At 41.8% G+C, this 24118-nt stretch overlaps 1 protein-coding gene across 3 annotated transcripts in view; it reads left to right on the top strand.

The window, feature by feature from the left end:
• cacnb4 (calcium voltage-gated channel auxiliary subunit beta 4) overlaps window positions 1-24118 on the top strand; it is a 207998-nt gene that overhangs the window by 124837 nt on the left and 59043 nt on the right. For all 3 annotated transcript variants that reach the window (XM_033024808.1, XM_033024809.1, XM_033024811.1), the window contains 3 exons: window positions 1789-1925; window positions 16996-17042; window positions 18439-18458. In XM_033024808.1, the coding sequence (XP_032880699.1) occupies window positions 1789-1925; window positions 16996-17042; window positions 18439-18458 (204 nt within the window). The remainder of the gene's footprint in view (window positions 1-1788; window positions 1926-16995; window positions 17043-18438; window positions 18459-24118) is intronic.

Genomic DNA, 24118 nt, shown 5'->3' with positions numbered 1-24118 from the left:
CAGTATCTCTGAAGAACATGGACAGGTTTCTCCGGAGATGAGTCTGACCCACTCCAGCACTTTACGTCTTTAATTATATACATACAATTTATGTTCATAACAAGGTTGATTCAAAGATACTTCACATCTCGCTGAGAGAATATCCTCTGACAATGTGATACCAGAGATGAAACAACCTTATTATTTATGTTCATTTTCCACTTTGGCACCTCCATGTCTTCCCAACAGTTTGATATGGAAAACTTAGTCAAGCATTTACTTAATGGGGACAAAGCTTTTCAAGCTAGGTGGTGCATGTGGTGAGGCATAATAACTCTAACTAATTGGAATTTTAATTTCTATTTTATTGCCCATTGGCTGTTTTTTAATCTTTTGATATCCGTTGCTCCCTATAACCTCTGACACTCATTAATACTCATATGCTCATTTACTTTCAAGTTCGTAGCAAATTTGGAAATGTTGCATTTCGTCTCCTCTGCCAGATTACTGATTGTGAATAGTTTGTGCCCTAAGTATTAATTCCTGCAGTATCACACTGGTAACTCATTACCAACCTGAAAATAACTTGTTAATTCCTAGTCTTGATTTTTGATCAGTTAACTGGCTCTCGATACACACCAGTAGATTACCTCCAATTACATATGTGCCAAACTTGTGTATTGGACCACATTTGAAGTTTGTTAAAATCCAAATGCAGTCTGCCCATTAGATCCTTGTCATTTGCTCTTCTGAATCTTATTGGAGCAGTGGAGGCCAAATCACTGGATGGATTTAAGAGAGTTAGATAGAGCTCTAGGGGCTAGTGGAAACAAGGGATATGGGGAGAAGGCAGGCACGGGTTATTGATTGGGGACGATCAGCCATGATCACAATGAATGGCGGTGTTGGTTCGAAGGGCCGAATGGCCTCTTCCTGCACCTATTTTCTATGTTTCTATGTAACTCCAATAGGTTAATCAACCCAATTTCCTTATCATAAATACATCATCACCCCATTCATTCACTTATTCTTTTAAATTGGAGACCCAAGAAATTGCAGATGCTGGAATCCTAAGAAAAACACAACGTACTGGAGAAACTCAACGGGTCCGGCAGCATCTGGGGAAGGAATGGACAGACAATGTTTTGAGTTGGGACCCGTCTTCAGACTAGTATCCAGCAATTCCCCCAACTACTTTTGTCAGGCTTATATATTGGTACTGTCCTCCCTGCTCCCCCCCACCCACTTTTATTAAACAATTGGTTACATTTGGCATCATTCAATCTGCAGAAACTATTCTGAATCTATAGAATTTTGAAAGATATTAAAAAGCATCCATTATCTCAAATTCCACTTTTACAAAATTCTGAGATGCAGCTCCATGGGATTTACCTGCTTACAGACCCACTCACTATTCTGGTAGTTTATTTAAGAATACTAATTTATTTTCTATCCTCATTTGCTCTAATCCTCTTGTTGTCCAATACCGATGTAGCCTTAATTTATTCCGCTTACATTTATTGTAAATCAACTCACCATTAGCTCATCCTGAGTCAGATTTTAAAATTAAGGAGCATTATCAAATGAATCACTTCAGCATCAGAAACTAAATTCACAAATTTAGAACTGAGCATGTTTTAATTATGAGCCGACTGGGTATATATTGCTTTCATTTTTCTTTTCTTTGTCAAATGGGAAAACCTTTGGTCTTCATAAAGAGCAGAATCAAAGAATAATAAATGTAATGGAAGAAGTAGTTATTAAACATTTTAAAGCTAAAATCTCAAAGATTTTAATTTTCTTTAACAGAAGTACAACAATGACTGGTGGATAGGGCGACTGGTGAAAGAGGGCTGTGAAATTGGATTCATTCCAAGCCCCCTCAAACTGGAGAACATCCGATTGCAACGGGAGCAGAAATCACGACAGGGACGTTTTTACAGTGGGTAAGGATCGCAAGTTTGCTTTGGGAATTATACTCGTCGTTCCGATTTCAGAACCAATTCTAAACCCGGGGTATGGAGAGAAGGCAGGTACAGGATACTGAGTTGGATGATCAGCCATGATCATATTGAATGGCGGTGCAGGCTCGAAGGGCCGATTGGCCTACTCCTGCACCTATTTTCTATGTTTCTATGTTTCTATGTTTCTATGTAAAGGTGGTCTGCTTCTCTTGCTAAAACCAAGCCTGTCGTAGAAGATTTAGTGTACGCACACATAATTGATAACCATGAATGGCCGGTGCGAATACTGGTGGTGTTTTACATGGAACATATAAATGTACACAAGATAGACACAAAAAGCTGGAGTAACTCAGTGGGACAGGCAGCATCTCTGGAGAGAAGGAATGGGTGACATTTCGGGTCAAGATCGCTTGTTCAGACCCGAAGACCCATCTCGATCTGAAAAGTCACCCACTCCTTCTCTCCAGAGGAGCTGCTTGTCCCGCCGAGTTATTCCAGCTTTTTGTGTCTATCTTCGGTTTAAACTGGCATCTGCAGTTCCGTCCTACACATATAAATGTACAGCACAGGAACAGGCCCATTGGCCTACAATGTGTGTGCCGAACATAATGCCAAGCTAAACTAATCTCATCTGACTGCACATGATCCATATCTCTCCATTCCCTGCGTATCCATGTGCTCATCGAAAAGCTCCTAAACGCCACTATCATATCTGGCTCCACCATCACCCCTGGGCATGTGTTCCAGACACCCTCGAGCCTCTGTGTGAAAAATTCTGCCCCGCGCACCTCCTTTAAACTTTGGCCCTTTCTCCTTAAAGTTATACCCTCTAGTGTTTGCAATTTCCACGTTGAATGATGATGATTAATACTCAATAGAGGTTTAGGACCTTACAATGAATAAAGATCAAGCTGTACTGTTCAATGTTCTAAGATTGTTCAATTGCCATATGCACCAGGAACAGAATAATGAAATCTGAACAATGAATAGAGGCAACTTTAAGAAAGTATTTGCAAAGCATTACAGCTATCTAATGGGCCTGTCCCACTTAGGTGACTTTCTAGACAACTGCAGGAGACTACGCAGTCGCCACATGGTTGCCACATGTTCGCGGGTGGTTGCCGGGAGTCGCCTTCATGGTCGTGAGGAGTTCCCGCATTCTGAAAACAAGTCGCGGCCTCATTATGGTCACCGTGAATTTTTCAACGTTGAAAAATTAGCGGCGACTAGAATGAAGCCGCCATGGAGAGTAGCGAGAATTCTCGAGCCGGAGTTGAGTCGCCAGGAGGTCCTAGTGGGTTCCCAGGAGGTCGAAGTTTCTCGGAGGTCCTCGTAGTTTGTAGCCGGTGCTGAGCGTTGAATTTCTTTGGCTCATTGGGGAAAAAAGGTAGTTTTCAGAACCAAGGATAACAAACCGGTAATGTTAATAGTAAGTAAGTAAGTAAGTAAGTAAGTAAGGAAGTAAGTCAGTAAGTAAGTAAGTTTATTGGCCAAGTATTCACATACAAGGAATTTGCCTTGGTGTTCCGATCACAAGTAACAACATGACATACAGTGACAGTTACGAATGACTCAGAAAACACTAAACATTAATAATAATAAAACATTAATGATAAAAGACCATTGATCATGTGAACCAACAAAATTCCAGATCAAAGGGAGGCTACAGATTTTTGGCTGTTTAATGTCGGCCGGGCTTCACAGCCGTGTATCACAGCCATGTATCTCTGGCTTCTTCAAAGTTGTCTCCACTCCTTCTCCCCCTTCTCCCCCCTCTCCCCCTCTTTTAAAGGACTCACCGTACACTGTGCTTTAGCCATCTTTTTACAGCGCCAACCTTCCTGTTCATCACAGTGTGTGTCTGTTTCACCTTGGCTTTGCACCATGTGAATTTTTTAGACAGCGCTCCCCCTGCTTACCCTGTCACCTACCTGCATAATGGGCTGGTGAAGGAAGCGATGAAGTTTTCATCCAAGCCCATTGGGGATAGGGTCTCCTGCCATTCCAAAAGCAGTTTGTTATTAACTGAGATGGAAGTGGTGTCAGGAGTTGGAAGGCCAAATGGTATTTGTGTGGCGTTAGTGCTATATGTCAGACAATTGAAATTCACAAACCAGCAGGTTCTTTGGCCTTAGGCTGGATGTTTTGAATTGTTAGTATTCTGGGAGGTATGAAGCAAACTGATGTAAAAAGTAACCAATTTGAGGAATTTGAGGACAAACTGAGCACAGATCCTGCAATTCCTCAGCTAGATATATTTACCCTCCACAATATTAACAATGGCTTTGACATTATCATTTAAACATTACTTTATGCAGTGGCTCTACTGTGTTTAACCTCCAATTCTTTTTAATCTCATCTTTAATTTGTATTTAAATAAGTGTATAATTCAGTGCTGTAATGTCACATGCAATGATTTTATAACTTAGAAAAAAAACGGACAAGAGAAACTGCTGATGCTGGAATCTTGAGCAAAACACAATGTGCTGGAGGAACTCAGTGGGATCGGAATGAACAGGCGACATTTCTTGTCAGGACCCTTTAGCCTGCCGATATTTTGGGTTGGGACCCTTCTCCAGACTGTCCATCTATAGAAAGTGGCGATTTGGCTCATCAGGTCCATAAAGGAACTACCAGAACTAATGCTACTTTCTAGCTCATGATCCAGAATCTTGTAGATTGCTGCTCATCAAATACAAACCCAGTTACTTTTAAATATAATGAGCGGTTCTCCCACCATCAGGCAAGGATATTCAGAACCCATCTCTCTCCTGTTTGGTTCTTGCTTCCTTGTACCTCCTCAGACACATTATAATTAATTTAAATCAGCATTTCTGGCTTTTTGAACTCTCAGCTAGGGAAATAGATCTGTCCTATTTACTCTGTCTCAGCCCCTCAATTTCATAAAAGTCAATTAAAGCTCCCCTCAGCCTCCAATGTTCCAAAGAAAACAATCCCAGCCCATTTAAAATTGTAAATCGGACTAGTGATTGAGCCCTATTCAACAATACTTATTTAAACTTTGAGGCGAGGTTACTGCCAGTAAATTATTCTTCCAAAAAAATACACAGTATGGATTAGGGCCAAATAGCCTGTGAAGTAAATATGCTATGATTCTGCGAACCAATGGTTTTGTATTTAGCAATTATCATAGAGAGTTGTGTTGGCTCTTTTGTGTTACTGCTAGTGGCTACTGTAGGTGTTTTATGCAATTGTCAAATTCCAACATTGCATTGAAATGAATTTTTTTTTTTTGGTTGCGAAAGTCCCAAAGGATGTCATTAGCTGGGAAATAGAACACTTTCCATTTTCAGTACTGATTAGATTTTCATGTTTGCTTCCTTGTGTCTCCTCAGAAATTTAATGAAATGATGCACACACTAACCTTCCTCTATTCTATTCCAAATGATGTATCCTAGCTTTATCCCATGACAAAACTAAGGTCAACCTTAAGACGGACTCATGGTTGTTCAATTTTCTTTCCTCTTTTACCTTTTTCTAGAGGTGGGCTTCACTTTCCGAGGCAGGCCTCTTACCTCTGACATAGAGTGCAGTGAGTTCAAGACTCACTCTGGAGGCTTGTTCACATAATCTCCAGAATGCAGGAGGATGAGGGGTGATCCTATTGAGATGTATAAAATCATGAGAAGAATAGGTCGGGTAGATGCATAGAGTCTCGCCCAGAGTAGGAGAATCGAGGACCAGAGGACATAGGTTTAATGTGAAGGGGAAAAGATTTTATAGGAATCTGAGGGGTAACTTTTTTGCACAAAGGGTGGTGGGTGCATGGAACAAGCTGCCAGAGGAACAAGCTGCAATTCAGTGGATTAGCTAAACAGTTAGTTCCAGTGTTCACCACAATATTCAGCCTCTCCCTGGCATAGTCTGTGGTCCCTGCTTGCTTCAAGAGATCCACTAATGTACCAGTGCCTAAGAATGCCTCTCCAGCCTGCTTGAATGAATACCGACCGGTGGCCCTCACCTCAGTGGTCAAGAAATGCTTCGAGAGGCTGATCAAGAACTACATCTGCGCCTTCCTCCCTCGCACCATGGACCCGCTGCAGTTCGCATACCGTCCGAACAAATCCACGGATGATGCGGTCTGACAGGTTTTGCACACCACTTTCTGTCACCTTGACAGCCTGAAGGGGGGCTATGTGAGGATGCTGTTCATTGATTTCAGTTCAGCTATCAACACCATAGTCCCCACCAGACTTGCTGAGAAGCTGCTGGAATTGGAAATGAACACTCCCCTGTGTGCCTGGGTCCTGGACTTTCTCACCGCCAGGCCCCAGGTGGTCAATATGGGAGACATACCTCTAACCCCCTCACCCTGAACACAGGATCCCCCCAGGGTTGCGTCCTCAGCCCCCTACTGTACTCCTTGTACACACATGACTGTGTGGCCAGGTTCAGCTCCAACTCCATCATCAAGTTTGCTGATGATACTGTGGTGGTGGACCTGATCTCTGATAACAATGAGAAGGCCTACCTAGAAGAGGTGGCTGATCTGGCACTCTGGTGTCAGAACAACAGCCTCCTCTTGAATGTCACTAAAACAAAGGTGCTGATTGTGGACTTTAGAAGGGCACAACAACCGAGGACGTACACGCCACTGGGGATTAATGGGACTACTGTGGATAGGGTGAGCAGCTTTAAATACCTGGGAGTCCAAATCACAGAGGATCTGCCATGGACAACACACACTGCCGCACTGGTGAGAAAGGCAAGGCAGCGCCTTTACCACCTCAGGCAGCTGAGGAAATTCAGAGTCTCTCTGAGGATCCTACAATCCTTCTACCCTGGTGCAGTAGAAAATATCCTGACCGGAAACATCTCGATGGGAACAGCATGTTTTGGGAACAGCTCTGCCCAGGACAGGAAGGCTCCGCAGAGAGTGGTGCGCATCATGGGAACTACACTCCCCCCCCCCCCGCAGGACCTATACACCAGGAGATGCAGATCCAGAGCCAACAAGATCATGAAGGACCCCTACCACCCCAGCAATGGACTGTTCCAGCTGCTATGGTCAGGCAAGCGCCTCCGCTGTCACGCTGCGAAAACAGAGAGGATGAGACGGAATTTCTTCCCACAGGCCATCAGGACTGTAATCTCTGATCTCACCGGGGTGTAATTACTGTTGTGTCTATTTTTTAAGATGTAAATACTGGTTCTGTTCTGTTCTGTTATTTTGCACAATCCTGCAGGCATTGCCACTTTCATATCAATGTACATCTTGTATGTGTATGTGACAATTAAAGTTGACTTGACTTGAGGTAGTTGAGGCAGGGACTATCCCCACTTTTAAGAAACAGTTAGACAGGTACATGGATAGGACATGTTTGGAGAGATGTGGACCAAACGTGAGCAGGTGGGACTAGTTTAGCTGAGACATGTTGGCCGATATGGGCGAGTTGGGTCAAAGGGCCTGTTTCAACACTGTAGCACTAAGACCCTATGACTACGGCAATAAAAAAGGAACTGCAGATTCTAGTTTATACCAAATATAGACACAAAACACTGGAGCAATTCTGTGGGTCAGGCAGCATCTCTGGAGAAAATTGATGAACGATGTTTTGGCTTGGAACCCTTCTTCAGACAGAACTGTTTGGGTTGCACTAGGGACTCTAGGCTTCGCTTTACTTTTGCACTATATTGCTTTTCTATGTTTATTGAACTTCTTTGTTTGTTTATTACATTATCTATAGAGTACTGTATTGACAAACCTGTTATGCTGCTGCTGCAAGAAAGAATTTCATTGTTCTGTTTCGGGACATATGACAATAAAACACAAAAGCACACAGAGTGCTGGCATAACTCAGCGGGTCAGGGGGCATCTCTGGAGAACAAGGATAGGTAATGTTTCACGTTGGGCCCCTTTATGCCCTCGGATATGCTGAGTTATCCAGCACTTTGTGTCCTTTTGTGTAAACCAGCATCTGCAGTTTCATGTGTAGGAAGGAATTGCAGATGTTGGTTTATACCGAAGATAGACACAAAATGCTGGAGTAACTCAGCAACTCTCAGAACAGGCAGCATCTCTGGATAGAACGAATGGGTGACGTTTCTGGTCGAGACCATTCCTTCTATCCAAAGATGCTGCCTGTCCCACTGAGTTACGCCAACATTTTGTGTCCATCTGCAGTTCCTTGTTTCAACATTTTGACAATGTAATACTTTTGACTCTTGGCTCTTGAGTCAGTTATGAAACAGGCTTGACAGAGTGTAAATACGCTCCTAAAGCTTACCCCCCTAGTCCAGTTCAGTAAAAACAGTGACTCAAGCACTGGACCAACTAATCTTTATTTTTTGAATGAACACAAATTCCCCTATACGATACCTAAACCACTGCGGGTTCGATCCTTGTCTCTGCCTGGCCAAGCCCTTCAGCCTCGTGCAAGCAGACACTGCCCAAAAGATCACGCAGTCCCACATGCCCTTCCAGAAGATCGACACCGATCTAAAATGAGGCTACCTTTAAAAGGTCCACGAACCTTAAGGGGCCGAAATACAGAGGGGTGGTTCCCCAAATAATCCAATCATACATATCAACTACATCAATACATTATTGACAGTTCCCAAACCCAATTACAGAGAGACTTAAACAATGTTTCTTACAGAAGCTTCTGGAAGGAAGCTGGTCAACTGAATAATGCAACATTTACCCTGGAACACAAAACATTTCTGCCAAGGCTTAACACTTTGGCCAATCAACAAACAGCAGGGGAACTGTCTTGCAACATTATTTACATTATTTACAATTCCTTTGCAGCAATCCAATCAAACTCATGCTTTTACAATACCTTGGAGTTCCTCTGCAAGATCATCTTACATACTAACAATTACAAAGGTACTCAGACCTTCCTTATCTGAGGTATTGATCCAGCACCACCTAGCAGCCTGTGTCTTCTTATACAGAAATACAGAAATGGCTAAAAGGCCTTGTGAATACATGAATCCTCTGCTTTATTTTTGGCTCTATTTTAGCCAGGATTTACAGGAGCAGCTTGCCTTTTACTGCCAACATACTTGATATGTTCATAAGTACTCAGACAAAGTGATGCAAAAATATCAACATTTAATAAATGACAAAAATAAGGCACTGTGATTGCTTTATCTGCCTGGCTGAGTCAGAGGAAGCAGTTTTGAATGAAAAGCAATCTCTGCCACTTTTACTCTGCTGCGTCAAATCATGCATGGGTTGGAACAATTCATTCACAGGATGTGGATGAAGAGGAGTGCAAACATTTCTTTCGCATGCCTCCTTCCCTCCCCATGTCTAGAAAATTGCTTGCTTCCTTAGGGCAGTTGAAGATATCAAGTTACCGCAGCAGCCAAGTTACAGTCTGAAGAAGGGTCTCGACCCAAAACGTCACCCATTCCTTCTCTTCCGAGATGCTGCCTGTCCCGTTGAGTTACTCCGGCTTTATGTGTCTATCTTCGGTTTAAACCAGCCTCTGCAGTTCCTTCTTACACAGCCAAGTTACATGTTCCCCATAATGAGGTCTGCATTATTTGTCACCTGCTTTCAAATGTTATTATGTTGTGTGGTGGGCACTGTGATTATTATACTGAAAGTAACCTGCCGTTCACAATCCAGATCCTTCGCTTGGGCAGCTTACAGCCCAGTGGTTATGAATATTGATTTCTCTCATTTCAGGTATCCCTGGCATTCCCCCACTTTCTATCCCTCCCCCACCCAAGTCGCACTAGCTTCTCATTTTCAAACAGCTTACAATGGCCTGTTTCCTTTATCATCGTTCCTTTTTTGTATATCTTTCATTCATTGTTCTTTATCTCTCCACATCACCATCTGTATCTCTCGTTTCCCTTATCCCTAACCAGTCTGAACAAGGGTCTCGACCCGAAACATCACCCATTCCTTCTCTCCAGAGATGTTGCCTGTCCTGCTGTGTTACTCCAGCTTTTTGCATCTATCTTTGGTTTAAACCAGCATCTGCAGTTCCTTCCTACACATTCTGTCCTTTGACTCATTGACTATATAGTGGTGCTGACTTTCCATATTTGCTCAAATTATGGAACAGTTTCTGAAACTCATTTATTGGCGCCGCACATTAGCACTGCTGGTCGGGCTGCTGCCTCACAGAGCCAGAGACCCGGGTTCAATCCTGCCCTCGGGTTCTGTCCATGTGGAGTTTGCACGTTCTCCCTATGACCATGTAGGTTTCCTCCGGGTGCTCTGGTTTTTGCCCACATCCCTGAGTCATGCAGGGTTGTAGGTCGATTGGCCTCTTTAAATTGCCCCTAGTGTATAGGGAATGAGAAAGTGGGATAACATAGAACTAGAATGAACGGATGATTGGTGGTTAGCATGGACTCGATGGGCCGAAGGACCCGTTTCCATGCTGTATCTTTAAACTAAACATATTCATAACATGGAGAGCCGGGCACACAATGTTTACTAAATGTCAGCATGGTATCATCGCTTGTTGACTCTTCCCCTTTTCGGAGAGCCCAGTTATTGATACCAAACTTTTTTATGAGATTTCCAAGCTTGATTGGGATATGCTAGTCCCAAAGTAGTCTTGTTTACAACAGCCCAAGCATTGCTAGAATTACACACACAATAAGTTGGCCTTTAAACAACATCAAAAATGTGAAATCACTATTGATAGTAATAATGAAGAAAAAACTTGCATTTACACGACACCTTTCATGACTGTAGGATGTCATAAAGTACTTTACTCCAATTAAGTACTTTTGAGAGGTTGTCACTGTGGGAACACAAAATTTGATTCTATAGTTCTATTTGTGACTGACAGGATGACTCTATTAGGAACTGGCACAAAATCAAAGGGCCAAATGGCCTCCTTATGGGTTATTAGGTAATATCAGTATTATTGTCATCATCATAGTGGTGACAATATTATCAGTCCAAATATGTGGCATTTCACAATGAGAGCTGATAAAACTGATACAAGAAAATAGGTTGAGAATGCAATTGGCCCAATCTCCTGTTATTTTTGTACCTCTCTCAACCCTCATGCAGTCCTAAATCTTAAACTCTTGGATGGAATTGAATTGAATTGAATGCTCTATTGTCACATGTGACAAGTCACAGTGAAATTCTTTGCTTACATACCTTGGGTATCCAATCGTCACCACATCAAGGGCGCTGACAAAGTTACAAAGTATCCTGCACCAGGTCCACCCTTGGTCTCCCCCTCCTTCCTCCCACCCCCCCTCACGGCGATTCCCCATGTCAGGCCCTTCTTTGTTCTCCCCCTCATAAAGCCTCTGAACTCCCTTAAAGCAAGCTCCCACAAAGAGCTGAGAGATGATGCATTCCAATCAATAAAGAATGTGCTACCTTTGAAATAAATCTCCAATATCTGAGGCAAGCTGAAGAAATCAAATTTGATCCATATCACTAGCATGCAATGGCTTTATTAAAGACAACCTTTTTCAACTGAACCCCCGTAGCGGCGACTGCGGAGGCCTCAATAGGCCCGACTATGGGTGGACAAGGGGATGGGACTGGGCTTTGTGCCTTCCCTCACAGTGGAAAACATTGTGGGGGGATTTTTTTATGTTTATTGTTAAATTCTTTAATGTTGAGTATTATCTTTATTTGTGTGCTGCATGGCAAGTCAAATTTCACTACACCAATTAGTGTATGTGATGATAAATGTCCTTTGTATCATTTGTATCTGTATCCTTTGTAGGAGACATTTCTTTAGTCAGTGGGTGCTGAATTCTTTGCCACAGAAGGCTGTAGAGGCCAAGTCAGTGGATATTTTTAAGACAGTGATATATAGATTCTTGATTAGCACAGGTGTCAGAGGTTATTTGGAGAAGGCAGGTGAATGGGGTTGGGAGGGAGAGATGGATCAGCCATGATTGAATGGCGGAGTAGATGTGATGGGCCGAATGGCCTTATTCTACTCCTATCACATGACCTTATGAAAATATCTATGTTTATGTACGCGTTAAAGTGTCATTTGTGCTCTTGCTGAAGACTTCCATCTCTATTTTGACATTCGTGATAAATGATTTCCTCCAATACTTTTTTGTGGGGTTGTCTCACAGCTCAGTCATATCCAAAAGCCTTGTCAATGTTGGTGCTGCTGCTTCGGGAGAGGAGTAGAACACAGTCTCAATCAATTTACCATTCCATTGACATGGAGGCAATATCACGTCGGAATGCCATTGCAGTTCTAATAATTTGCTAATGGGCCTGTCCCATTGAGGTGACTTTTTAGGCGACTGCAGGAGATTATGCAGTCGCCACATAGTCGCCACATGTTCGCGGGTGGTTGCCGGGGAGTCACCTTCATGGTCGTGAGGAGTTCCCGCATTCTGGGAACTAGTTGCGGCCTCATTATGGACGCCGTAAATTGGTCAACATGTTCAAAAATTAGCGGCGACTCGAATGAAGCCGCCATGGAGAGTAGCGAGAATTCACGTACCGTACGTGGGTCGCCAGGAGGTCCTAGTGGGTTGCCAGGAGGTCGAAAGTTCTCAGAGGTGTTCGTAGGTTGTAGCCGGTGCTGACCGGTGAATTTCATTGGCTTAATGGGGGGAAAAAAGGTAAGCTGGAGTTTTCAGAACCAAGGATAACCGACCGGTAATGTTAAATGTCCACCGAGTTTCACAGCCGTGTACCTCTGGCTTCTTAAAAGTTGGCTCCACTGTACACTGTGCTTTAGCCGTCTTTTTGGAGCGCCAACCTTCCTGTTCATCGCGGTGTGTGTCTGTTTCACCCTGGCTTTGCACTGTGTAAATTTTTTAGACAGCGCTCCCTCCACTTGCCCTGTCCCCCGCCTGCATAACGGGCTGGTGAAGGAAGCGATGTGTTTGTGTGAGTGTGTTCCACTCTGACAGTCGGCGTTCCAGTTGCCGGTTTTTCAGGCGACTGCCGGCAACTTGACAGTCGCCGGCAGTCTGCTGAAAAATCACCTAAGTGGGACAGGCCCATAAGAGTCACAAGCACATGAAGTGTAAAAAAGGTATGCAGATGGGACAGAAGTACTGAAGATATAATGGATCAAAATATATATATTTTATTTCTCCAAGTAGAAAGGAATATTGTCAGCCTATTGCCACCTATGTTATGGAATCTAATATCCAGCTATTTCTGAGAGTCGAATTCATTTATTGTGCCTGACTTTGAAGATGTATAAATTAATAGTATTTTCATGCAAGGCAATGTAACTGAATTACAACCACTGAGGTGAATTAATTTCTGCAATGTGGGTGGCGTTTATTTTTAAGCACGGTGTCAACCATCTCCTTAAACCTACAAAATCGAGATGTGTTTAGGGGAAGAAGTACCTGTGAGAGCCATTATATTCACACAGGCTTCCAGAAAAGGGTCAAATTGCTCCTCTTCTCTTCTGCTAACCAGTGTTAGTGGATTCAATGAGTCAGAAGTGTGACTGCCTCAAACAGGAGCACACCTGATACCAAATGAGACCCTTTTTTCTCCAAGCATTGCATGCAATCAAGGAAGCTGAATTGCTCAGATGAAGAATTGCATAAAAGAAATGAAGGAAATAGACTCTGATGTGTTGATTTGAAACCAATCCTCTTAAAATATATTATTATTGGGGAGTTTTACCTGATTCCTAAAATCTAAGTAACAATAACATCATTAAAACTTACAGGAAAAATTGTAAGCCTGAAGAAGACTCGAAGACTGGAAATGTCACCTATGCATATCCTCCAGAGATACTGCCTGACTCGTTGAGTTACTCTGGCACTTTAAGTCTTTTTTTTTGTAAATCAGCATCTGCAGCTCCTTGTTTCTTCTCTCTAAGAAATTGTGTTCCCTTCCTAACGGCAAAAACAAGTGTGGTTAATATTTGCTTTCAGTTAACTGCATTAAGCTTAATGATATGCATATCAAACTACATGGAACCAAATTTCAAAAATGGGTTTGACGTAGACATTTTATTATATCTGAAGAAAGGTCCCAAGCTAAAATGTTGCTTATTCATGTTCTGCTGAGTTACTAAAGCAATTTGTATTTTTTTTGTAAACCAGCATCTGCAGTTCCATCTCTCTCTATCATATCACATGTTTACTGCATGAATTGTAACTCTTTTGTTTTTTATTTTCCAAAATCTCGATCATTTATGCCATATAATAGCAGTTACGGTTTCAACTCTACTTTTGAAATCCAGTTCCATTAATTTCAAACTTTTAGGCAAATTAGTTCTTTTAGTTCTTTTTATGCTGATAGTTTAGTTTTGTTTAGAGATATAGCGTGGAAACAGGCCCTTTGGCCCACCGGGTCCACGTCGACCAGTGATCCCCGCACACTTACAATATCCCTACACACAATTTAGGGACAATTTACAATTATACCAAGCCAATTAACCTACAAACCTGTAAATCTTTGGAGTACAGAACCTGAACTGATCTTCAGAAGTGTGCATTAATGCTAAGAGAGACATGTATTGCCTATACAACAATTCCAGAGATGGTGGCTTCTTGAACGGCTGCCTCATTGGATGGTGCAGCAAATAGCTAGCTCAACAGATTAGAGTACAAATGAGTCAATCAATTGCTGTACGAGTTGCCCAGACAAGTAAAGATAAGATTATTTCCCATAAAAGACAGGTTTTTTACAATAACTTAATAACTTCATGGTTATTTCTGCTGATTGAGCTTCTTCCCGATGAACTGCATCTGATCAACACGGTCAGGATGATGTTCTTGCAGCTCCAGGCAGTTTCAGTGAATTACTGCATTGCAATCAGTTTGTTTTCCCATGGTTCTTCCTCAGTTGGTTAGCCACAGCGAGAAGTCCAGGCTTAACTGCAGTGTCATTGTTTCTGTTATATAAAGCCTAAAAAAAAAACAAGGAGAAACTTGACGTGATTTCCATCACTTTATTTCCATGTTATATTTAAGATTGCTACCTAATGCCATGTCCGTAGCAGTCAACGTAATCAAAGACCTTTCCCACCCCAGTCATTCCTTCTTCTCCCCGTTAGATAGTAGATACAGAAGCTTGAAGGTGTGCACCACCAGACTCAGGAACAGCTTCTTCCTGCTGTTATCAGGCTTCTGAACAAGTTTCGGTGCATCTACTGTATCTGCTGTTCCAGGTGTAGACTCCTATATATCGGTGTGACCGGCAGGCTCGGCGATCGTTTTGCTGAACACCTCTGCTCAGTCTCCGTAAACCCATCTGATCTTCCACCTGCTAAACACTCTAACTCCCCTTCTCATTCCTATACTGACCTTTCTGTCCTGGGCCTCCTCCACTTTCAGAGTGCAAATTGGAAGAACAGCACTTCATATTTTGCTTTGGCACGTTACACCCCAGCAGTATAAATATTAACTTCTCTAACTTTGTAACCCTTGCTTTCCCTCTCTCTCCATCCTTCCCCCTAACTAGTTCTCAGAACAGTCTGACTGTCCCCCTGGTTACATTTTATCTCTGTATGCTTCGTTGTCAACTTCTCCTAGCTAACAATGATATACTGCACATTTTCCTTGAACTGCATCCACTTTGATGTCTCATTTTCACACCATACACTTGCTTATCCCTGTATCACCCTCTCCCCTGATAATCTGAGGAAGGGTCTCAACCCGAAATGTCACTCATTCCTCTATCCAGAGATGCTGCCAGTCCCGCTGAGTTACTCCAGCATTTTGTGTCTATCTTCTGTGGTTTAAAATGCGCTTTTCATCTGATGAAAATCTACTCAAATCTACAATAACTTCACAAATAGTGGAGTAGAAATTTGTCTTGTTCACTTCCAGTAAACATGCAGAAAAAGTGGTTGCTATGTGAGTTTTGCACTTTCAACATCTCTACATTGGCTTTAATAGAAATTTGAGAAGTTGAGCCCAATTTGTAGGTGGTATAAACAGTGCATATAAATTGACAAATTATCAATTTCTATCGCAATGTCTTCACAACATGAATGACAGAAGCAAATGGGAGAAAGATATATTTAACATCATCAAACCGACATCTAATGCGTCTCTTTGGAGTTGAAATTTATCTTAGGTTGTCAGATCTAAACTCATTTATCAGCCAATGGTTCTGCTAACTTACACACATTTGATTCCATTCACTTCAGTGGAAAATGTTAAAGAACTTTGAAGCTGCTCTTATTCTGATGAGACCCGATAATCTAATGTTCGGATTAGAAGTCATTAGTTCTAATTAGATAGGTTTAGTTTAGAGATATCGTGTGGAAACAGGCCCATTGGCACACCGAGGCCACGCTGACTAACGATCACCCACACACTAGTTCTATATTATCCCAGTCTCGCATTATGGTCAATTTACAGAAGCCACAACGTCCAAACCTGCACATCTTTGTAATGTAGGAGGAAACCAGAGCAACTGGAGAAAACCCATGTGGTCACAGAGAGAACGCACAAACTCTGTACAGACTGCACCTATAGATAGAATCGAGCCCTGGTCTCTGGCGCTGCCCCACTGTGCCGGATTGTTTTCTTTGTAATGCTGGAGGTTGAGGGGAGTTGACAGTGTGTATAAAATTATGAGGAACATAAATAGGATGGATTATCAGAACCTTTAACGTTTTCCAGGATAGAAATGTTAAATAGCAGAGAGCTAAGTTGAATGGGTCAAGTTTAAAGGAGAAGTGGAGGGCGGCAAGGTTTTTTTACACAGAGGGTGGTGTGTACCAGAAACACAGTGCCGGGGATGGTGGTAGAGTCAGATCCAATAGCGGCATTTAAGAGGATTTTAGATAGGCATATGCATTTGTAGGGAAAGGAGAGATATGGATCACGTTTCGAAGAGATTAGTTTAATTTTTTATCCTGTTCCTGTGCTCGATTGCTCTATAGTGTTGCAGCTTTCGTGATGTCAATCCTATTATTTTTCCTGTTATTTTGATATGTACAGCCGTGGAAAAATGGAAAAAATCAATACTTGACATAGTAGACAGATGAGATTATTTTATCTTGGCATAGTCTTCAGCACAGTCGCAGTGGGCCGAAGGACTTGGTCCTGTGTTGTACTCTTGATTATTATGTGTCTAATAGTATTTAATGTTACCCAATCTTCCCTTAATAATTATTTAATATTTTGTTATTAGGAAGTCCAGTGGAAACTCTTCTTCCAGCCTCGGTGATATGGTGTCTGGTACGTGGCGTTCCCCCTCCCCTTCTGCAGGTGAATTTGTTCTTGCTATTTAGTTGAACCTGGAGTATTCGACATGCAATTGCTCAACTGATTTTAACTTAGTCCGTATTATACCTGATCACTTTGCATTGCACAACAAAGTAAGTAACTCGTTCAAGAGTTCAGAAAGTGTGATGAACCATGAGAGTGCAGCTCAAATAGTTTATCAGAACTCTGAACTTTCTGAACTCAAATTCTCCACTCATTTTACAGAATTATGGATACCTAGTGTACTGAATGTGTTCAAATACAATTGCGGCTAAAATTGCTGAGCCTATCTGTCAAACGCTGTAAAATTCACTGTCTATGTCAAACGCTGTAAAATTCATGAACATTCCAATGGTAGCAATCTAAAATTTAAAGTGGAAATACATGAAAAAAAGGCGCTCAGCATATATATCTGGAAAGAGAAACAGTTAAGGGGCTGTCCCACATGGGCGACCTAATCCGCGAGTTCTAGCGAATTTTCCCTCGACATACTCACAGCATGGTCGACATGAGGTCGTGGGAGGTCTTTGTAACTCTCCTTCATGCTTGAGAATAGTCCCCGTGTACTCGAGGCCTCAGCTAGGTCGTGGCGTATTTTTCAACATGTTGCAAAATGCCCACGAGTAAAAAAAGGTGGCCATGGAAAAAATCGATACTTTTTTTACTCGTAGGTTTAGTTGTAGTAGGTCACAGTAGGTCGGCATGTTAGTCGTGGGTAATCGAATGTAGTCGAAGGCAGTCAAAGGTAGTCGTAGATAGTCTTCATCATAGTCGAAGGGAGGTTGAAGGCGGTTGAAGAAGGTCGTCTTCACTCTCCACTATTCGGTGTCCAATTTTCTCGAAGTTAGTCATAGCTAGTCAAAGTTAGTCTTCAACATAGTCGAAGGAGGTTGAAGAAGGTCTTCTCAATAGTCGAAGGTGGTCTTCAACATGACATTTTTTTTCAATCTCTCCTAAACTCTTCTAAACCCGCCAATTAGGTCGCCCAAGTGGGACAGCCCCTTTAATGTTTTAGGTCAACGACCTTTCACCGGATGAAGATTTCTGATGAATGGTCTTTGACATGAAAGGTTAACGTTTTACTGCTTCTCCCATTTTGTTAATGTATTATTGCATCTGTGTTATGTTTCCATCTTTGTATTTGCTGAGAAGATGTAGTATATATCTTTATTAATTATAAGATCTGGGAACAATCTGGACATTATTTTCACAATTTGATTATCAATTGATATTATAAGTAGTTTTTAATTATGGAGATTTTTTATCAGATATTTCTTATTGAATACGTGTGATTTGAAATGGAATTTATGTACAATGATATCCAGGACTATGCCATTTGTTCTTAAAAAAATTTCCTTTTCCCTTGCAGCAAAGCAGAAGCAAAAAGTGGTGAGTTTGTATTTCATCCTTGTTGTTAAAATGATTATAAACATGATTAGTGTCCCTTCTTCAGTCTTTCTTAAACTGTCACCAGCAGTCAGATTGAATGAAAAATAATGAACTAGATGATGAATCTATTGGTGACATTTATTGGACAGTATTGAGTTGTAAACCCATTGGATAAAGAGGGTGAATGGGTGTTGCACAATTTTGCAATGCAAACCCATTCAAAAGAAACAAACTATGCAGCAATGCAACAAATTGCAAAAACTATTGAACAGGGAGAGCTAAAAGCACATTGTACAGTATCAGACTATGACCCTATTAGACAAAGAGAGGTGAATTAATGTTGTATTGTTAACCTTTCGAAGAAAGGAAACGATATGTTTTTCTTGTCATGTATCTTACGGATGAGCAGGACGGTCTCTCTGTAACAATACATGGTTACAGAGCATCTTGCGATCCCAATGGTCAGAGAGTTTTACAGTTTGTCTGCATTTTGACATATCATTTTCACAGAGTCTGGAATATTCAATTTGTTCAGCATCTTAAAATCTCAACAATCAAATAGGTTAACAGTCATAATGCATGTGTAAGAAATTAAAAACAGGTGTCAAGGACGATAGGTTTTCTTTGGGATTGCTTAATGATATTAATGACTCCCACTTGGCAAGTTTTAAGTGAATTTCTTGTATCAAGTCTGATTTTGTGGTTACTTTTGATTGCTTATGTGGAATTTTGTTTGTTAAAGGCCATCATGTACACTGATGAATGTGCATAGGGCAGCAGCAACAAAGATGCCGGACGGTTTTGTTGACTTATCACTGGACCATCACATACACTCAATTTATTAGCATTAAGTAATAGGGGAATAACATGGCTGCATGACTGGCTGGAAGCATAGGTACGTGTGACTGAGGTCAAGAACCACTTAGTTCATGTATTAAAGGAGCAAATAATTTCTAGGAGGCTGAAGCAGAAAGTGATATTGTGGGACACCCACAAATGGTGTGACATGCAAGCAATAATCTGATGGAGATTAGGCCGGGAATTTATGATACATTGACAAATCTCTCAAGGTGCAACACGATACGTGTATTGTTTAAAGATGTTGCACATGAACTGGAAAACTACTATAGCATTGGAAGTAGCTGAAATCTATTGGTTTGGGCCAAGCAGCCAGAAACATGGTGAGACAATTCATAAATATATCGGTTCATTAAATAACTTTTATTGCATGGCAAATTTGGATTGGGCCTCATGCAATAGTTTTGTTTGTGGATGAGTCGGCAAAACCTAATATTTTAATTTGCACATAAATGTTTTGCCTGATGGAAGTTAGAAATGAAGTAACTTTTGTCCACCAAAAGTGACTGTGTGGCTGTGGTCCACAGTAGGGGATCCATAGCTAAGTTATCAGCTACGAAAACGAGTTTAAACAGTGACCAGTTCATTCAATTTGGATCTACTGGAGCCATCGGAGATGAGCATGATCCTCAGCGAGTCTTTCTCCTCTTTTTTTACTGTGGAGAAAGACATGAAGACACCATTTGGCGTTCTTGCAATATGAAGACTAATAGGGCGACACGGTGGGGCAGCGGTAGAGTTGCTGCCTTACGGTGCTTGCAGCGCCAGAGACGCGGGTTTGATCCCGACTATGACTGCTGTCTGTATGGAATTTGTACCTTCTCCAAGATCTTCAATTTCCTCCCACATTCCCAAGACGTACAGGTTTGTAGGTAAATTGGCTTGGGTTTGTATACTTGGAATAAGTGAAAATTATCCCCTAGTGTGTATAGGGTAGTGTGATTGTGCGGGGATTGCTGGTCGGCGCGGACTCGGTGGGTTGAAGGGCCTGTTTCCGCGCTGTATCTCTAAACTAAACTAAAATAAACTAAAAAGATGGTCAAGGAGTTGCTGTACATACTAAGGCATATGAAGATAGATAAATCTCTTGAGTTGATCAGATATATCTGAGGGCACTGAGAAGTAAGAGAAGAAATAATGGGAGTGCTGGTTAAGATATATAAATCATCGTTAGACATAAGTAAGATGCCAGATGACTGGAGGGTGGCCAATGTCATGCTCCATTTAACAAGGGCTGCAAGGAAAATCTGGGAATTAAAGACTTATTAGCCTAACATCTGTGGTAAGTAAGTTACTGGACAGGATTTTGAAGGATTAGATATCGCATTAGCATTTGGATCGACAGAAGCTGATTAAGGATAGTCATCATCATCATTGAAAACATCAACGGGCACGGTGCCTTACAATGTTATGTCCGACAGTGATCACAACTTCTACTGAAGTGTGGTTGGCTGTTCGCTCATTAGGTGCTCATCCGCCCTTTGACAGGTCTTGTTTTTGGTCCTGCTGGGGGTCCACAGCCCCCTCCTCACCTGGCTAACCAGGTGGGGAAGACGCTTTAGTCGCCGATTATCCGACCATGGAGCAGGTAGCACGGGATTACATGGTACCCGTGGCGGGGGGGAACTCCCCTCGACCTGAAGTTAGTCCACATGGTTTTATACGTGGGAGATCATGTCTCATGAATTTTATTGCATTTTTTGAAGAAGTAACCAAGAAGGTTGATGAGGGCAAGAATGTAGATGTTGTCTACATGGATTTCAGCAAGGCCTTTGATAAGGTTCCAAATTGGCTTCATGGAAGGAAGCAGAGGGTGATGGTGGAAGGATGTTTTTCAGATTGGAGGCTAATTGTGACAAATGGTGTGCCTCAGGGTTCAGTGCTGAGCCCTTTGCTGTTTGTGGTTTATATCAATGATTTACATGAAAATGTAGAAGGCACGATTAGTACGTTTAACATTAAAGTGAGTGGCATTATAGAGGGTGAAGATGGTCATCACAAAATTACAACAGGATCTTGGTCAGCTGGACAAGTGGCTGAGGAATGGCAAATGGAGTGTAAGGTTGCATATTTGGGATGTCAAACAAGAGCAGGACATTCACAGTGTTTGGTAGGGCCATGGAGAGTGTTGAGGGATCTTAGAGCACAGATACATAGTTCCCTGAAAGTGGCACCACAGGTAGATAGGGTGGTCAAGAAGGCTTTCGGTATGTTGATCTTCATCAGTCAGGATATTGAGTATAGAAGTTAGGATATTATGTTACAGATGTACAGGTCACTGGTGAGGCCGCATTTAGAGTTGTATTCCGTTTGGTCACCCTGCTATAGGAATGTTGTCATTAAGCCGGAAAGAGTGGGAGAAATTTTACGAGGATGTTGCCAGGACTTGGGGGAGTGATTTATAGGAAAGATTGAACGAGCTAGGGCTTTATTCCTCGGAGTGCAGCAGGTTAAGGGGTGATCTTATAGAGGTACAGCACATAAAATCAAGAGAGGAATCGATATGGTGAATGCACAGAATTTATTGCCCAAGGTAGGTGAATCGAGAACCAAGGCGTTGGTTTAAGGTGAGAGGGGAAAGATTATATACGATCCCGAGGGTCAACTACCAAAGGAGGCCTGACAGATAACATAACCTAATTTAAAAGACAAATAGATAGGAGAGGGTGTTTCCATGCTTTATAGCTCTATAACACCGATTGCCATTGTTGTAATAACCAACATTCACCTCACTGTTATCAGTTTAGAACAACCAAAGTTTCAATTGTCAAATGGAAGGTCACATTTCAACAGCCTGCAGATCAAAGGCAAAGTGAAGGAGAAAAAAACACAATTTCATTGGAAATTCAAAACAACAATGGGAAGGTTATATTTTGGAATATAAACTTACAACCCAGATATGAATATTGATTTCTCTAGCTTCAAATAACCCCTGCATTCCCTCTGCTCCATCCCGCCCTCACCCAAGTTGCACCAGCTTCTTATTCTTACCCAACAAACAGCTAACAATGGCCTGTTTCCTTTAACATTGATACTTTTTTGCATATCTTTCATTCATTGTTCTATATCTCTCGACATCATCGTCTATATATCTAATTTCCCTTTCCCGTGACTTTCAGCATGAAGAAGGGTCTCGGCCCGAAACGTCACCCATTTCTTTTCTCCAGAGATGCTGCCTGTCCCGCTGAGTTATTCCAGCTTTTTGCATCTATTTTCGTTATATTTTGGAAGTTCTTTCGGATAGTGAGGAACAGGATTGTACAGAATCTATTCTGCAAGCAGTAACAGCAGCAACGAGACAGACTTTTGAGCAAATGCACTAATTAGCAACCTCTATTGACACCAGACTCTTTGGTTTTGTGCCATGGCACGATGGCAAGTTATGAGCTCAAATTAATGATGCAGGTATGTGATAGATAATGAGGGAGAGAATCTCTTACAAGGAGCAAGTGCAATTATGCAATATTCAAGAATGAAACCTTTAGGAATCAAGAGATATCATTAGCTTTAAAACAGACAGATCCTTTACCCACATGATATTTAAAAGTTAGCTCTAGCAATATTAGATTCTTATAGATAAATATATTAGATAAGTGTAGATGGACAAAAATATCGGCAAGGACATGTGAATGTTGAAAGTGAAAATCTGATCAACACATTAATTAAGGTCACAAGTACATTCCACTGACTGCATCTGAGACTACAGATAAGCTTCAGAAAGACTCGTTGTTGAAGCGGATTTTCAGAATCTGATTAGACGGAGAACTGAAACAGTTCCACAAGCATTGTAATATAATGTCAGTTCATTTCAGAGCAAAGTTTTTGGTCAGTCTTCGCAATGAATACAAAAATTGCACGGTCTAACATGCCCTGTTTGAACAGTGACCTTAACACTGGTATGTAAATTCAATATTTGCTGAAGTTAGACCATAAGACCAGGAGTTAAGGCCTAGGTTATTGGCAAATATGACAGTTCTGGAGGAGGCCTCTGAAGATAATAACAAAGATAAGAGGTACTTATTAGGTGGTTTCCAAAGATAGTGTCCAAGAGACCCTGACTATAAGACTGTAAGATATAGGTGCTGTATAAGGCCATTTAACTCCAAGTTTACTCCATCATGGCTGATCTATTTTCCCATCTGAACCCCATTCTCCTGCCTACTCCCCGTGACTTTTGATGCCTTTCCAAATCAAAAATCTATCAAACGCCACTTCAAAACTACCCAATGTATTGCCCTCCACTGTGGCAATGAATTCCACAGATTCACCATGCTCCGGCTAAAGAAATTCCTCCACAACTCCATTCTAAAGATACGCTCTTTTATTCTGAGGCTATGCCATTTGGTTCCAGACTCTGCCATTACTGGGAACAACCTTTCCATGTCTACTGGATCTAGGCCTTACATTATCCAGATATGAGACCCTCATTCATCCTTCTATACACCAGTGTCAAAGGCCCAGAGTCTTCAAACTCTCCTCATATGTAACTCTCCTCATATGTAAACTCTCCTCATATGTTGGGCGAGTCCAGAACCAGGGGAGTTTAGAATAAAGGGGAGGTCATTTAAGATTGAGGTGAGAAAAAACGTTTTCACCCAGAGAGTTGTGAATTTATGGAATTCCCTGCTACAGAGGGCAGTGGAGGCCAAATCACTGGATGGATTTAAGAGAGAATTAGATAGAGCTCTAGGGGCTAGTGGAGTCAAGGGATATGGGGAGAAGGCAGGCACGGGTTATTGATTGGGGACGATCAGCCATGATCACAATGAATGGCGGTGCTGGCTGGAAGGGCCGAATGGCCT

Source organism: Amblyraja radiata, chromosome 7 (genome assembly GCF_010909765.2).
Source record: "Amblyraja radiata isolate CabotCenter1 chromosome 7, sAmbRad1.1.pri, whole genome shotgun sequence".
In the NCBI taxonomy this organism is placed as follows: Eukaryota; Metazoa; Chordata; class Chondrichthyes; order Rajiformes; family Rajidae; genus Amblyraja; species Amblyraja radiata.
The sequence above is the reverse complement of the archived record's forward strand: the minus strand, read 5'-3'. Positions and strand labels throughout refer to the sequence as shown.